The sequence below is a fragment of the Triticum aestivum genome, chromosome 5A (assembly GCF_018294505.1).
Source record: "Triticum aestivum cultivar Chinese Spring chromosome 5A, IWGSC CS RefSeq v2.1, whole genome shotgun sequence".
NCBI lineage: Eukaryota > Viridiplantae > Streptophyta > Magnoliopsida > Poales > Poaceae > Triticum > Triticum aestivum.
Window position 1 is genome coordinate 159431738 of NC_057806.1, and position 17390 is coordinate 159449127.

General features: G+C 49.5%; 1 protein-coding gene across 2 annotated transcripts; it reads right to left on the reverse strand.

Annotated features, from left to right (window-relative positions):
- Nucleotides 1–4122: 4122 nt before the first annotated feature.
- LOC123102711 (protein CLT2, chloroplastic) lies at nucleotides 4123–9531 on the reverse strand. 2 transcript variants are annotated; one of them, XM_044524131.1, is made up of 10 exons: nucleotides 9171–9531; nucleotides 8930–9075; nucleotides 8770–8807; nucleotides 5848–5963; nucleotides 5556–5655; nucleotides 5439–5474; nucleotides 5303–5353; nucleotides 5071–5194; nucleotides 4621–4746; nucleotides 4123–4497 (listed from the first exon to the last, which is right to left on the reverse strand). In XM_044524131.1, exons 1-10 carry the CDS (start codon nucleotides 9317–9319, stop codon nucleotides 4343–4345), a joined length of 1041 nt encoding a protein of 346 aa, XP_044380066.1. In that variant the 5' UTR covers nucleotides 9320–9531; the 3' UTR covers nucleotides 4123–4342. The 2 variants fall into 2 exon arrangements, with proteins under 2 accessions (XP_044380066.1, XP_044380067.1); XM_044524132.1 differs by lacking the exon at nucleotides 5439–5474 and having other exon boundaries at nucleotides 9171–9528.
- Between the last annotated feature and the right edge of the window lie 7859 nt (nucleotides 9532–17390).

Here is a 17390-nt window from a genome sequence, read left to right on the forward strand (position 1 = left end):
TCCGGGGAAAGTTGACCAAATTATTGCTTTTATCCTCCTCGGACTGGATGAGGTTAAAGTCTCCACCCAACACTACCGGAAGCTGGGCGGCCAAGACTTTCGCTCGGATCTCAGCGAGGAAGGTCTCTGAGCGGCTATGGTCCGCCGGTCCATAAACGGCAATGACCTCCCATTTGAAGTTGAGGGCCCGCTCAAAGATTTCCATGCTGACGAAGAACTCACCACGGTCCATGCTACCAACCTCAAAGGTGGCATCCTTGACACCTAGAAGGATACCACCCGAGTGGCCTGCGCTCCCACTAGAAGGGAGCCAGTGCCAAGCAAATAAGTCTGAACTCAAATGTTCGAGTTCAGACAGCGAAAACTCCATACGCGTCGTTTCTTGGATGGCCACAATGTCTATTCGCTCGCTTCGCATGTACTTGATGAGTTGGCGTCGTCGGCCGTCTTGACCGAAGCCGCGGATGTTCCAGAATAGTGTCCGCATCACGAAGCCATTGAGGGGCTGCTTGACCCCAATATTCGGGATGCGCTCTGAGCACGGAGGGCAGCGGTGCGAGAACAAGTGCGGCCCCGGACCTCCGCCGGAACAACCGCTGCACGGGAAGAGGAATCCCGCGAGCCACGGTGGAGGAGACGGAGGTATCCTGGAGGCGAGCACGGGTCTCGGCAAGACGCCCGTTCAGGATTTCGCGGGCACGGATCGCCTCGATCTGGACTAGCGGTGGGCCAACCTCCCCCCGGAAGATGATGGCCGAATCTGTTGCCACCTTAGCAAGGTGGCCTAACGGAGCGGACTTTAGAGCGGAAAACGAGCATGTAGCGGGGGTTACGGGGATGGACGGGGTACCTGGCTCGAGGTTCCCGGAAGCGGCCGGAGCTCCGCTCGCTCAGGGATGGGCAGAGCTGGGCTGCCCTCCGGTCTGGCCGCCTCGATCCTGGCGCTGCGACGAGAGGACGTCACTGGTGTCGAGGTCGACCTGCCTCGCCTGGAGTACGCCGCGGTCCGAGGGGGGAGGGGGGGCAGCCACCGGGGTGGTCACCGCCGCCGTCGCCCCGTCGGGCACCGGGCCGTGGGATGAGAGCTGAGTCGGTGAAGCGGAGAGCTCGGGCAGGACCGAAGAAGCTGCAGGTGGTGGCGGCGGGGCATCGTCAGCATGGCACACACCCGACACCAGCGGGTCCAGGCGCACCGGGGCGACCAGGGCGGGGAGGGTCGGTGTCTGCTCCATACCCATCCTCGGCCCAGCCGAAGCCTTTGCCACCGAGGGCAGGGAAGGGGCGGCCGGAGGAGCCGGGTCTGGGAGGGGCCCGAAATCATCCGGGTCACCCCGAGTTGTTGCGGTATGCAGGCCCGTAGCCGGCCGGACCGTGACCGACCCATCCCAACCGCGGGCGCCTCCAGCGCTAGGGGCTTAGGTGAGCTGATGGCAGTGGCGATGACGGCTGGAGCGCCGATCGGGACTCCGGGGGAGCGTGGAGACGACGCCGGGAACACCTGGAGGCTGGCGTCTGAGGAGTCGCTGCCGTCAGCTGGCTGCGAAGGAGCCACGGTGTGGGAGCGGCTGGTCCCCGTGCCACCCCTCGTGGCAGGAGCGGCAGCCGGGGGTGGGGCGGGCTATCCTCGGAATCGTCGTCATCCTCCTCCGAGTTGGGGTTGTGGCTGTGGCGTGGGTTCCGGTCGCTGTGTCGACCCGGCCCATCAGTGTCGCCACCCAGGAAGTTGTCGTCGGGGATGCGTGGGCGGCCAACGTGGTTGGGCGACTTGGGGGAGATCCTGAGGTCGAAGCCCTGGTCGTTGAAGAACACCCGGATCTTGGCATGTAGTTTGGACGAGTCGAGGGACTTGACTTTGACGCGCACCTCCTCCTCCTTTCGGAGGGAGAGCTCGTCCACCACAACCACCTTGCCAAGGATTCGGGACATGCTTCGGATGACACGCTCCGAGCATGCGATGTCGGGGAGGCCACCAATGAGGATCCATGCCGTGTCGAGGACGGCAACCGCCAAGGGGTCACGGATCGGCACCGAGATGTCCACCACTAGCTTGTTGAGAGCGAGAGTGATGTCACCACTGCGGGTGTCGTACCCGTGGCTGATGGCGTCGGGGAAGATGACTGAGAACTGGTTACCGTCCATCATGGTAACCTGCCAATCCCAGGTGCAGTGGTATAGGTGGTTGAGCTCAGCTTCAAGCATCTCTGGCGAAGCCACCCCCTCCCGAATCGTAACAATCGCCTGAAACGAGGGAGATGGAGGGCGGAGGTCCGACAGCTCGATGTGAAAGAAGCCCATGCCCTTAATGCCATGCCCGTACATCATGATCTCCTCTGACACGGGGCGGTCCGGGCATAGGAAGGCTGGGTGACCCGCGTCCGAGCAAATGTAGCAGCATTGTGGACTGGTGCAGGCGACCTGCGAATGGCCGGCGAGGCCGCAGTTGAAGCACTTCTGGAGGTCTTGTGGTTGGTTCGTGGAGCGGACGAGGTTGGGGGTGGTGGTTGCCGGGTCACGAGCCGGAGCCAACGGAGGGGCTGCACCATTACCACGACCCAAACCCCGCTTCTTCTTCCTCTTGGCCCCCTGCCGGCCACGGCCGGCCCCATTAGCATTGGGAGGGAAGGCCGGCTCGTCACGGGGCGGCTGGTACCGGCGACTTGGGGCAGTAGGTGCGGGCTGGGAGAGCTGCTGGTTGGGACGGGGCGGAGAGCGCGAGCGGCCCGAGCGGGCAGGGGAGCGATCGTCTCGACGCCGCGTCGGAGAGGGAGAGCGACGCCGCTGGTTTCGCCAGTCCGCCCCAGGCGCGGGCGAACGGCATGGTGGCGAGCGGGTGTCAGTGCGAGGGGCGAGCGACGGTCAGCTCGAGGGGAGGGGGGATCGACGGCCATCGCGCGAAGACAAGTGCAGGCGCAGGTCGTCTTCCCGGCGGAGTGCCTCAGGCGATGGGCGCACGGCCTCGCGGCGGTCTTCGGCGCGTCTCTTGGGGTGGGTCCCCTCGTCACCCCAATCCCGCGGCATGGGGGCGGGTTCGGAGGGAGCGGCCTGCTGCGAGAGCGGGACGAGCGCCAAGGGGAGTTGGGTGGCGGCGGGGAGGGAGGGGGGCGCGTGGATTAGGGTTGCCGTTGTGTTGCGCCTCAGTGGAGAGGATGGGGGTCTGGGGAAACCAGCTGGAGGCCAGATCAATCTGACTGGCGGGCCGAGCAGCCCAGGAGTGGATCGGGGCAGAGAGGCCCAGCCCAACATCGGGGCGGCCCACGTGCCAATCGCTAGGCCCATTCGAGGCCGGTCCAGCTGGGGACGGCCCGTCTGGGGTCGGTCCAACCCGCGAGGTGACGCGGGGGCAGCGAGGGTTTCCCCTCCCGCCGCCTCCGCCGCCGCGGCCGGTACCAGCGTCCGGGACGGGGCGAGCGCAGGTCGAGGTTGCCGGGGAGTGAGGCGGGGTGAGTAGCTGAGCTTGGAAGACCCAAAAGATGCAATGAATGGCCTAAAAGGCGAGCGACGCACGAGAACGGGGCGAACCGGAGCAGCCGACGGGCGGTCCGGCGATGCGACGGTCAGAAGGGAGGGCGCCAGAGGGGTGGAGGAGCGCCACGAGACCCGGGCACTCCCCTGGTCCGACCGCCCAACGACGCCCCACGCCGGTGCGCGTCGGCGACGAGCGGTTTAGGAGCCAAGGGGAGCATCCCCTTTGGCCAGGCGTCGGCGGGGAGACCGCCACAGAGCACCGGCGCGACCACGGGAGGGAGCTCGATCCACCCCGGCGAGGGGGGAGAGCGCAGTCCCTGCGGGTCGATGCCAGCCGAGCTGGGGGTTCCCGACGCACCACCGGCTGTCCGGCAGCCACGTCGTCTTCCTCCGCAAGGTCAGCCCAGCGCGGCTGCCGGACCGGCTCGGGGGACGCTGGGACTGCAGCGAGCGTCGGGGGGGGGGGGGGGGAGGGGGCGAGGGCGGGGAGGCTGGCGGCCAACGAGCGCAGAGGACACGGGGGGGTGGGGGGGGGAGGTCCGGCAGCGAGGCCGCCGGCGGTCGGGGACCGAGCGGCAAGTCGCCCTCCGAGTCGCGGGAGCCCATCCTCCAGCAGAAGCTTCCGCCGCCGTGTAGGTTTTTTTGAGGGCTTCACCATGTATGTACTAGTACTATTACTAAATCTAGCTTCTTACATACATGTATGTACTAGTACTATTCTCTGACAAATTAGAAATACCAAGCATTCATGCATCCCAACAAACAGTCCTTATCGACTCTGGCGTCACCAATCTAGAAACCTAATATTAGCTTCAGGACCAAACCAATAATTGATTTTCGGTTGAAGTGGTAATATACACTCAATCGCCATAAGCTTTTAGTCAGTCTTTGACTCTTTAGATGATTGGGGAAGGTTATACAGAATTAGGCCCATCAACAATACAATGCCACCGAAGATAAAAGAAGCGCTTAATTCCGCGCCTTGAGGGATGTAGGGCAAAGGAAGAGAAAGGATGTAGATTGATATTGGCACTGCAATTGAAAACAGACAACATAAAAGCGGTCATTAAGATACTCAAGCAGTTTACTCTATACAGTGACAGTAGACCAAAAATGAAACAAATAGAGCAAGGGGAGAAAAGAGGATGAAAATACCGGCGGAAGTTGCTGTAAGTGAAGCAACCACGGCAGACGACATCTTTACCAAATTAAGCAACGAGATGTTGAAAGCCATGTTTACGAATATAAAAAGCAATGGTAGGAATGGAGCACCTCCACAATCTACAAAATAAGTATGGCAGCATAATTAGCAATAAAGGTACGCAGGTAATAGAAAATTATAGATGGATAAGTACAATACTATGAAAACCTTATATATCTAACCGCAGGGTCAATCTAAATTTCGAAGACACGGAATCAATTTTCTCAAGTTATATAGTTTACCATTCAAAGGGTTCCACACAGCAAAGTGCAAAGAGAGCTACAGAAGCCCCCAATCATAAAGTGGACAGTGCACTACAAGCATTCCAGTGCATTTGAGGTACATCACGATGTCTAAATCCATAATTTGATCAAAACACCCAGCTCAGGGAAAAAATACATTACCAATTGGGCTCTCCCCAACATTTAAGAAGCACTCAGCACCACCATTTAAATGGCCAGAAAGCTCAGCAAGCTTAATCCCCCTCAAATTAGAAAGTAATGGGAGAAGAAGGAAGACAACAAGAGCCTACAAGGAATAAAGGAAGGTAAACATGATACATGATATAAATTAAGGTTTTCAAATATGGTAGTACAGTTAAGCAAAACAGCTAAATTATGCTAACTAATTAATCACCTGAAACCCAGATCCGAATGAATTAACCACGAAGATGTCAGGCCGTTTCCCCTGCGCAGATATTTGGTTCTGCAGTTATTTTTCTGACATACAAGATGGACTCGCACACACATAGAGAATAAAGTGTGAGACAAACTTTAAGACGTTTTGCACCATCAACGAAAACAGACTCCTGCAGTATAGAATTTATTTTTCTGACTGAAGTGCCACAAAACTATAAAGGAGTGTTATGTGATAATTTAAGTGGCTAAACCTTCAAAATGGATGCACCAGCTTGGAATGCCGATGAAACAACCATCAGCAATGGCCAAATTAACTTGACTCCAGATAGAAGATGACCATCATTTGCCCCACTACAGTAACGGCATTGGGATGATTAATTATGGCAAACTACCTAGTGTACAAAATAGCACAAGACCTTTCTGTCGCCAAACAAATGTGAATGCCTACGAAAGAGATAAGTGCATAGCTAGCAGATTTTTCTCGAAATAACTTTGTTGTGCTACAATTACCAGTAAATGTACCAGATATTTCGAAGGACATACCTCGCAACAGCAAGAATCACACCAGAAGTTACAAGCAAGCAACCAATGATTTGTCTCAGAGAGTAGGTCTTTCCCAAAAGCAACACAGAGAAGATAAGCTGCCACACCAGGAAAGACTGGAGAGAACATTCAGAAGACTATTATTTTGACAACAGTGTATGGAGTTGCCAATTTTAGGACATCGAACGCTAATTCCATCGTAAGATCACAGTTCCGAAATGCATTAGTGTAGCACTATTTATAAGAACACAGTATCTCTATCTCTACTATCTAAAAGAAAGTAAGGTTCCCTTTCCAACCAACAGACCGTGTTCTGCCCTGACCTTCGTCCGCCCCTCGCATCGCCATTTGTTTTTTTTATACATTGTCCCTCAGTTCCACATCAAGGGCAAAGCCCCAATGAAAAAACAGACCAATGTAACACCCAACACGCACGTCTCGCAATCCTCCTCCTCGCGATCTCCCCTGATGCCGCATGTAGCCGCCGCCCCCACGGACGTCTCGCCAATCCTTCTCTCCACACACCATCGCCAGACCATTGTCTCCATCGGCACCACGACGGTCGACACCTCCTGACCCACCGCCACCTCCACTCCAGATCTGACCGCCATTGACCTCTATGTTTATGTAAAGGACAGCACCATCTGCCCGCATTCATGGCGGTCGGTGCCCGCGTATCCCGGCCAAGGATGCCGTATTCACCTTCAACATGGGGGCGACGAGGAAGAGGTGCCCCAGCGGCACGCAGTGTCTCCCTACCGCTCTTGTGTTGTGTGATCTGGAGGGGATCAAAAGGAGGAAGAGGAGACCATGGTTCAACAGACATCCAAAGGACCCAAACAACATCCTTGCCTGATGTCATACAGCCTGCAGCCACCGCCTCCTCAATCTACGCTAGCCTGCAGCAGCAAGGTCAGCCTGCCATCCTGTATTTGTTTCTTCAGATCTTGCTGCACCAAGGTGACTCCACAAATTTGTACATCCATCCTAAAGGTCATTGGTATTCATTCAGTAGAGAAGGCAGTAGACCAAACTAAAGGAGTATCAGCCTGAATGGCCGAATACTTGCTAATGTAATTTTATTGGGTTGTGTAGGTTGATTGATACTTGCCCAACAAACGGTAGAGATTAAGCATGTGTGTGCGTTCCAACTCCTACTTACTTTTGGCTTCCTGAATGTGCAGGTTTGTAGACCACGTCCAGATTAAGCATTCAGATTGGTAATTCACAGCTTTTGCTTTTGGCTCGATATAGGGTATGCACAGCTTGGTAATTCAAAACCACGCCCAGATTAAGTGTGCGTGTGCGTTTTGTTTTGCACAGATTTTGGGGACTTTTCTGTGAATGTATGGGTAACTAATCTAGATTTTTATGTCCATATTAAGCATGCAACACGATTAGTGCACATTAGTAATCTTGTCTGGAATTAACTACTCAATTCGTATGTAGTTCTATAGTGAACAAGAAGCTATTTTCAGTTCTGTCATTCTGTTACAGAGAATTGTGTCTTAACATATATAAACATTTTGCTGGAAATAGTGGGAGTTTAGTCCTCTTTAGGGTTTAATATTTGTCTATCGAATTAATGCAGTTGAAACTTTGACAAGGGATGTAGCGTGGTTAGGAGAAAATCCAATACACTTATGTACTTAAACTTGCAGGATTTGATACACTTACGAACTCATACATCAACTGCAAATATGGTTTTATTTCACGACAAAAAGACTGCTTGGTTGTTTTACTAATTATCTTGTCAAATTGAATTCATGGGACAAGAATTACACAGCAGTTATGAAGATCTATGTGTATAGAAAAATCAGGAAGAGAGCATAACTGAGGTTTGTACAAACATAGGTAGATTTGAGTTAGATAAATCCTTTATTCATGTTAATTTAAAATAAAAATCATATATTAACCTTGACCATTATTTAGCTCCGCTCCGGCACTGCATTGGTAATTTCCTTTGATTGATGAGATTGGCAGTAAGGTTGGTTCTTAATTCTGTAGGGACTTCATGGGTAGGTCTGGGTAGGTCCCTTTGATGGATTAATTAGACAGAAGGGTGTTTTTTAAATGAGTTCTCCCATGCTTATAGATGAAGCTTCTAATTTTTTTGCCAATGAATGTTACCTCATGTCCATAGCTGAAGCTCAGTGATATGAGAATACGGGCTTTGTCTTGCTCAATGGTCAGATGATGGGGAGAAGACTGCTGGTTTTTATGCTTGTAATGTTTATGAGGCAGTAAGACAAGGAGTGGTAATCGTTGCCTAATCATGAGCATAAGTTGACCGTATCACTAAATTATTTACGCTAGCTCCAACATAATTGCAATTTGTTTGAGGGAATGTAATACCTCTTAGTGGACAATTTCAGCAATATTTGATGCTGACTTGTTGCACTTGGCTGATCAAAATGCTAGATTGTTGTGTTTTCAAATTTCTTTCCCTTTATCCTTGAGACATTTGAAGCATATGATGTGATATTGTTGGTAGTTTGTGCGAATTACGCTGGAAATGCTCCAAGATCAGTTGTTTTTCTGGTCACTTACATGTTTGCCCATGGGCTACATGTTTGCGTCAACACTGATTGCGAGTCAGATGCACCACTCGGGGTGGCCGAGTGTGAATTAGGGAGGTGGAGAGAAGAAGAAGAAAAAGAAGAATTGTATAAAAAATTGTTGACAATACCATCTGTGTGCATGATGATTCTAAATATATATGTAAATGACTGATGTTGAAGCATTCGAATTTGTAATGCATGGGCAATTACCTAGTACAAAAGGAAATATTTGTAACCATTAATGATGGCAGAGATAAAAGGGCATGCAGGTAATATGTTTTTGTCCAGAGAATGATGCAGGAAGTATGTGGAAACACTATCAAAGAATATGGCACAGCTGAAAATAAACCAAACCTCATACCTGAGACAGTATAGGAATAGCAGGGCCAGGCAGCATAGCTGGAAGTTTTACGAAAAATAATCAATTAGCACAAATATTTACAAGAAAGACACAATATGAATTATATATATATGCACCACACTAAGAGCATCCGATGACCAAAAGAAGATACAAAACATACCTCCCGCAGACATTCCAGCGGCGACCCCAAGAGCCTCTAGCAAGCCGATGACAGCGAACCGGATCTTCGGCAGTGTCAGCATGTCCCGCGTCACCACCCCCGCGCGGTACCTCGCATAGAGTATTGAAAAGTACACCGTGACGTACCTGCAACGTTCAAATCGCACACACAAGAGGTAGGGTAAGAGCCCAAAAACTGCTGCGCATTTCGTCGAACACCTCAGCCGTACAAACAGGCCTACCCGAACGTGGTGAGCTGAGCGAGGAGGAAGGGATAGGACTTGAGGGGCACCAGCGCGAGCTTATAGAGCACGCGGTTAGCGACAGCCAGCGCTACCACGGCCGCAGACGCGACCGCGACCGCGACCGCCGGCGAGGAGCTCATCGGCATGTATGTACGGCAAGCAAGAGCTCACTAAGCAGAGGCGTGGAGGGATGGTGATTTAGGCCATGCAGGGCCGGATACGGAACTTGGAACCGGAGTACCGTGGGGAGGACGGTGGTGATGGCGGCGGGCGGGCGGCCGGTTGCTTGCCTTGGCGTGAAAGTACGGGATTCTCTCGTCTTCTCTACGCCCCATGGATTGTCGGATTTTGCTAGTACACCCTTTGATATTTCCGATTTGATTCAGCGAGGAGCTCCACGTGTCCGTATTCGGTGACTTTACTCAGCATGACTTAGGGGCAAACCCCTCTTGCGAGTGGGAACATACAATAACGACACATCCTGTGTCGCACCCTTTTTGAAAACACCATGTGAGAAGTTGATTGGTGTGGCGGATGCTTGTCGTGAATTCTGATGGGGCTGGTGCCACGACCGGTTTGGGGTCGATGGTGGTTGTTCGATAGTATTCTTTTTAGGGTTTGGCGGCGATGCCTTTGGCGTTTCAGAGTGAACATCTCTTCTCTGTCGTGAAAGTGTCTCGCGAACATCTCTTCTCTCTCGTGAAAGTGTCTCATCTTGTTATTGTGCATGCTCAAAATCTTCTCATGATCGCCGATGTGTTGTGACAAGCTTCGTGCTCTTGATGATGTCGTGGTTCATCTTTAATCATTGATGCGCAAGATGCTTTCTCAACTTGCTAATTATTTTGAATTTTGTGGCGAAGCTTCCAGCCAACACTAGTAGAAAACAGGGTTTTGGTCTGGCCGGGTCAGCCCATTAGTCCCGGTTCAGTCCAGAACCGGGACCAATGTGGGCATTGGTCCCGGTTCGTGAGCCCAGGGGGGCGGCCGGGCCACGTGGGCCATTGGTCCCAGTTCATCTGGAATTTTTGGTCCCGGTTGGTGGGATGAATCGGGACCAATGGGCTGAGCTCCTGGCCCACCACCATTGGTCCCGGTTGGTGGCTTGAACCGGGACCAAAGGCTCCCTTTTAGTCCCGGCTCATGTCACCAACCGGGACCAATGAGGTGCCTATATATACCCCTCGCTCGCGAGCAGAGCACCCCAGTGCTCTGTCTTTCTCTGGCCGAGGGGGAGAGGGCTTGGTGGTGCTCTAGCTCACCTCCTATGCACACAAGGTGTTCGATGGAATGCCCGAGCCACACTACTTAAGCTTTCTCCTCTCCAAGCTCGACCTCCAAGCTCCATTTTCCATAATATTTGTCTAGGTTTAGCGGTCCATCACGCCCCGTCTCCGTCTTCACCGCCGTCGATCACCCGCGCCGAGCTCATCGCCGGCACCACCGTGGTGAGCCTCTTGTTCTTATCTTCTTTCTGAAAGGAATAATATTCTTACTTGTATGTTTACATACATACTTGTATTATTTTCTTACTTTTATTATTGCATCTTATATATTGCGATGGTTTTGGTATCTGCCCCCGTCGGCCCTCGTCCTGTCTATGATTCGGATGTGGTATATATATTATCTTTATAACTATTGGTTCATTTATTGTTTATGAAAATTATGCCGACCAACATGACATAGATTTCATTTATGTAGGATGTATGTGAATCGAAAATGCCAACCGACCCTATTGTCGAGAGGTTAAATTTAGTTGAAGAAGAAAACAATTTGTTGAAGGAAAAAATAAAAAAAATTAAGGAGGAGAAGATGATATTGGAGTTGCATGTTGCGGTTGTCGTCGATGATCACAAGATCAAGATGGATGCAATGCGCTTGAAGATTAGAAAGATTAGAAAATATGCCATTCATACCGAGGCTTGGTATCATTATGCCGTTGGATCAATTGTTACCTTGGTTGCAATTATGATCGCATTTGTTTTCGCATTGAAATGTTTTACATAGTTTCAATGTATGGTTTAATTAATTAGATGCTCTGGAGAGCTATATGTTGTTAGATGAGAACTATGTATGCACTTTGGTTTTAATGTGATGATGAACTTCTATTAATTTGGACACTTAATTATATATAATGCACGCAGATGAACCGGCAATGGATGTACGGTGACAGACACACCCGCGAGTACATTAAGGACGTACATGAGTTTCTCGATGCGGCTGAGGCAAACAAGCAGAATGATTTTATGTGTTGTCCATGCACTGAATGTGGGAATACGAGGTCTTACTCTAACCGGAAAATCCTTCACTCCCACCTGCTTTACAAGGGTTTCATGCCACACTATAATGTTTGGACGAGGCACGGAGAAATAGGGGTTATGATGGAAGACAGCGAAGAAGAAGAGTACGATGACAACTATGTGCCCCCTGAATACGGTGATGCTGAACGGGGGGAGCTGGTGAAGATCAAGAGGAACCAGACGATGTGCACAATGATGCTGCAACGGGTGAAGCTGCTGAAGATCAAGAGGAACCAGACGATGTGCCCGATGATGATGATCTCCGCCGGGTCATTGTCGATGCAAGGACGCAATGCGAAAGTCAAAAGGAGAAACTGAAGTTCGATCGCATGTTAGAGGATCACAAAAAAGGGTTATACCCCAATTGCGAAGATGGCAACACAAAGCTCGATACCGTACTGGAATTGCTGCAGTGAAAGGCAGAGAATGCTGTGGCTGACAAAGGATTTGAGAAGCTACTGAAAATATTGAAGAAGAAGCTTCCAAAAGATAACGAATTGACCGACAGTACATACGCAACAAAGAAGGTCGTATGCCCTCTAGGATTGGAGGTGGAGAAGATACATGCATGCCCTAATGACTGCATCCTCTACCGCTGTGCATACAAGGATCTGAATGCATGCCCGGTATGCGGTGCATTGCGGTATAAGATCAGATGAGATGACACTGGTGATGTTGACGGCGAGCCCCCCAGGAAGAGGGTTCCTGCGAAGGTGATGTGGTATTGTAGGATCGAAAGTATGTCTAGAGGGGGGTGATTAGACTACTTGACCAAATAAAAACTTAACCTTTTTCTAATTTTAGTTCTTGGCAGATTTTAGCTAATTTAGGACAAGTCAAAGCAATCATGACATAATTCAAGCAAGCATGCAAAGAGTATATAGGCAGCGGAAAGTAAAGCATGCAACTTGCGAGAATGTAAAGGGAAGGGTTTAGAGAATTCAAACGCTATTGGAGACACGGATGTTTTTCCTGTGGTTCGGATAGGTGGTGCTATCCTACATCCACGTTGATGGAGACTTCAACCCACGAAGGGTAACGGTTGCGCGAGTCCACACAGGGCTCCACCCAAAGGTAACGGTTGCGCGAGTCCACACAGGGCTCCACCCACGAAGGGTCCACGAAGAAGCAACCACCCACAAAGGGTCCACGAAGAAGCAACCTTGCCTATCCCACCATGGCCATCGCCCACACAGGACTTGCCTCATTAGCGGTAGATCTTCACGAAGTAGGCGATCTCCTTGCCCTTACAAACTCCTTGGTTCAACTCCACAATCTTGTCGGAGGCTCCCAAGTGACACCTAGCCAATCTAGGAGACACCACTCTCCAAGAAGTAACAAATGGTGTGTAGGTAATGAACTCCTTGCTCTTGTGCTTCAAATGATAGTCTCCCCAACACTCAACTCTCTCTCATAGGATTTGGATTTGGTGGAAAGAGGGTTTGAGTGGAAAGCAACTTGGGAAGGCTAGAGATCAAGATTCATATGGTAGGAATGGAATGTCTTGATCTCAACACATGAGTAGGTGGTTCTCTCTCAGAACATATGAGTTGGAATGGTGTGTGTGTTCTGATGGCTCTCTCACTAAATGAGAAGGTGGAGGGGTATATATAGCCTCCACACAAAATCCAACCGTTACATAGTTTTTCAATCTCGGTGGGACCGAATCAATAAACTCGGTCGGACCGAAAATGTAAACCTAGTGACCATTAGTGATTTTCGGTGGGACTGACATGCAACTCGGTAGGACCGATATGGTTAGGGTTTGGGCATAACGTAATCTCGGTGAGACCGATTACACAAACTCGATGAGACCAAATTTGGTAATTAGCTAACCAGAGAGTTGGTCAGGCAAGCTCGGTGGGACCGATTTGCTCTTTCGGTGAGACCGAGTGGAACTCGGTGAGACCGAAAAGTTACAAAGGGAAAACACTGAGTTTACATTGCAATCTCGGTGGGACCGATTCGCTCTTTCGGTGGGACCGAAAAGTTACGAAATGGAAACAGAGAGTTTGCAACCCCATCTCAGTGAGACCGAGATCCTATCGGTAGGACCGAATTGCTAGGGTTTGGCAGTGGCTAATGACAAGTGAAACTCGGTGGCGCCGGATAGGAAGAATTGGTAGGACCGAGTTTGGCTTAGGGTTTAGGTCATATGTGGATATGGGAAAGTAGTTGAGGGTTTTGGAGCATATCACTAAGCACATGAAGCAAGAGGCTCATTAAGCAACACCTCATCTCTCCTTAATAGTATTGGCTTTTCCTAAAGACTCAATGTGATCTTGGATCACTAAAATATAAAATGAAGAGTCTTGAGCTTTTGAGTTTGAGCCAATCCTTTGTCCTTAGCATTTTGAGGGTTCCACTTTCACATCCATGCCATGCCAATCATTGAGCTTTCCTGAAATAATCATCTTGGAATAGTATTAGCTCAATGAGCTATATGTTGTTATGAATTACCAAAACCACCTAGGGATATTTGCACTTTCAATCTCCTCCTTTTTGGTAACTGATGACAACATATAGATCAAAACTTCGACAAATGATAATAAGCAAGAATTATATCGTCGCTTTGAGAAGTATGTGATAAGTAAGAGCTCCCCCTAAATTTGTGCATATTTAAAATTTGCTTTGGACTGCAAATGCACAAAGAGTTAGAGTCATGGGTTACTCTTCCATGTCACATACATCTTGGTGGAGCGCTCAAAATGATAAGACTGAAATACGTGCACTCATCACCAAGAAAAGTGAATGATCACACAAGATAGATAAGATAATAGCATTAAGCAAGCATTAAGTGTAGCTTATGATCAAACACATGATCATCAATGTCTCACGAATAATAACGTAGTATCTCAAACACTCAAAAGTAAACAAGTTCGAAAAGCCACCAAATAAAGCAAGAGAGAAAAGCAACACTCTCTCTCTCTCGAAGCCTATGATCTATGAAGGAAATATGCCCTAGAGGCAATAATAAAGTTATTATTTATTTCCTTATATCATGATAAATGTTTATTATTCATGCTAGAATTGTATTAACCGGAAACATAATACATGTGTGAATACATAGACAAACAGAGTGTCACTAGTATGCCTCTACTTGACTAGCTCGTTAATCAAAGATGGTTATGTTTCCTGACCATGAACAATGAGTTGTTATTTGATTAACGAGGTCACATCATTAGTAGAATGATCTGATTGACATGACCCATTCCATTAGCTTAGCACCCGATCGTTTAGTATGTTGCTATTGCTTTCTTCATGACTTATACATGTTCCTATGACTATGAGATTATGCAACTCCCGTTTACCGGAGGAACACTTTGGGTACTACCAAACGTCACAACGTAACTGGGTGATTATAAAGGAGTACTACAGGTGTCTCCAATGGTCGATGTTGGGTTGGCGTATTTCGAGATTAGGATTTGTCACTCCGATTGTCGGAGAGGTATCTCTGGGCCCTCTCGGTAATACACATCACATAAGCCTTGCAAGCATTACAACTAATATGTTAGTTGTGAGATGATGTATTACGGAACGAGTAAAGAGACTTGCCGGTAACGAGATTGAACTAGGTATTGGATACCGACGATCGAATCTCGGGCAAGTAACATACCGATGACAAAGGGAACAACGTATGTTGTTATGCGGTCTGACCGATAAAGATCTTCGTAGAATATGTAGGAGCCAATATGGGCATCCAGGTCCCGCTATTGGTTATTGACCAGAGACGTGTCTCGGTCATGTCTACATTGTTCTCGAACCCGTAGGGTCCGCACGCTTAAGGTTACGATGACAGTTATATTATGAGTTTATGCATTTTGATGTACCGAAGGTTGTTCGGAGTCCCGGATGTGATCACGGACATGACGAGGAGTCTCGAAATGGTCGAGACATAAAGATTGATATATTGGAAGTCTATGTTTGGACATCGGAAGTGTTCCGGGTGAAATCGGGATTTTACCGGGTTACCGGGAGGTTACCGGAACCCCCCGGGAACCATATGGGCCTTCATGGGCCTTAGTGGAAAGGTGAAAGGGCTGCCCACCAGGGCTGCGCGCCTCCCCCCTTCCCCTAGTCCTATTAGGACTAGGAGAGGTGGCCGGCCACCCTTCTCCTCTTTCCCCCTTTGGGGATTCCTAGTTGGAATAGGATTGGAGGGGAGTCCTACTCCCGGTAGGAGTAGGACTCCTCCTGCGCCACCTCCTCCTGGCCGGCGCCTCCTCCCCCCCTTGGCTCCTTTATATACGGAGGCAGGGGCACCTCTAAACACACAAGTTGACACAAGTTGATCCACGTGATCGATTCCTTAGCCGTGTGCGGTGCCCCCTGCCACCATATTCCTCGATAATACTGTAGCGGAGTTTAGGCGAAGCCCTGCTGCTGTAGTTCATCAAGATCGTCACCACGCCGTCGTGCTGACGAAACTCTTCCCCGACACTTTGCTGGATCGGAGTCCGGGGATCGTCATCGAGCTGAACGTGTGCTCGAACTCGGAGGTGCCGTAGTTTCGGTGCTTGATCGGTTGGATCGTGAAGACGTACGACTACTTCCTCTACGTCGTGTCATCGCTTCCGCAGTCGGTCTGCGTTGGGTACGTAGACAACACTCTCCTCTCGTTGCTATGCATCACATGATCCTGTGTGCGCGTAGGAAATTTTTTGAAATTACTACGAAACCCAACAGTGGCATCCGAGCCTAGGTTATTGATGTTGATGTTATATGCACGAGTAGAACACAAGTGAGTTGTGGACGATACAAGTCATACTGCCTACCAGCATGTCATATTTTGGTTCGGCGGTATTGTTGGACGAGACGACCCGGACCAACCTTACGCGTACGCTTACGCGAGACCGGTTCCCTCGACGTGCTTTGCACAGAGATGGCTTGCGGGCGACTGTCTCTCCAACTTTAGTTGAACCAAGTATGGCTACGCCCGGTCCTTGCGAAGGTTAAAACGGAGTCTATTTGACAAACTATCGTTGTGGTTTTGATGCGTAGGTGAGATTGGTTCTTACTTAAGCCCGTAGCAGCCACGTAAAACATGCAACAACAAAGTAGAGGACGTCTAACTTGTTTTTGCAGGGCATGTTGTGATGTGATATGGTCAAGGCATGATGCTGAATTTTATTGTATGAGATGATCATGTTTTGTAACCAAGTTATCGGCAACTGGCAGGAGCCATATGGTTGTCGCTTTATTGTATGCAATGCAATCGCGATGTAATGCTTAACTTTATTACTAAACGGTAGTGATAGTCGTGAAAGCATAAGATTGGCGAGACGACAACGATGCTACGATGGAGATCAAGGTGTCGCGCCGGTGACGATGGTGATCATGACGGTGCTTCGGAGATGGAGATCACAAGCACGAGATGATGATGGCCATATCATATCACTTATATTGATTGCATGTGATGTTTATCTTTTTATGCATCTTATCTTGCTTTGATTGACGGTAGCATTATAAGATGATCTCTCATTAAATTATCAAGAAGTGTTCTCCCTGAGTATGCACCGTTGCCAAAGTTCGTCGTGCCCAGACACCACGTGATGATCGGGTGTGATAAGCTCTACGTCCATCTACAACGGGTGCAAGCCAGTTTTTGCACACGCAGAATACTCAGGTTAAACTTGACGAGCCTAGCATATGCAGATATGGCCTCGGAACACGGAGACCGAAAGGTCGAGCGTGAATCATATAGTAGATATGATCAACATAACGATGTTCACCATTGAAAACTACTCCATCTCACGTGATGATCGGTCATGGTTTAGTTGATTTGGATCACGTAATCACTTAGAAGATTAGAGGGATGTCTATCTAAGTGGGAGTTCTTAAGTAATATGATTAAATTGAACTTAAATTTATCATGAACTTAGTCCTGGTAGTATTTTGCAAATCATGTTGTAGATCA

Bases quoted from the DNA above. Each gene is read 5' to 3' on its own strand.
- LOC123102711 (XM_044524131.1), bottom strand. From the start codon at position 9,319: ATGCCGATGAGCTCCTCGCCGGCGGTCGCGGTCGCGGTCGCGTCTGCG. The intron at 8,808-8,929 runs GTATGTTTTGTA...TAAAACTTCCAG, and splicing joins CGCTGGAATGTCTGCGGGAG to CTATGCTGCCTGGCCCTGCT. The intron at 5,354-5,438 runs GTTTGTCTCACA...ATATCTGCGCAG, and splicing joins ATGGTGCAAAACGTCTTAAA to GGGAAACGGCCTGACATCTT.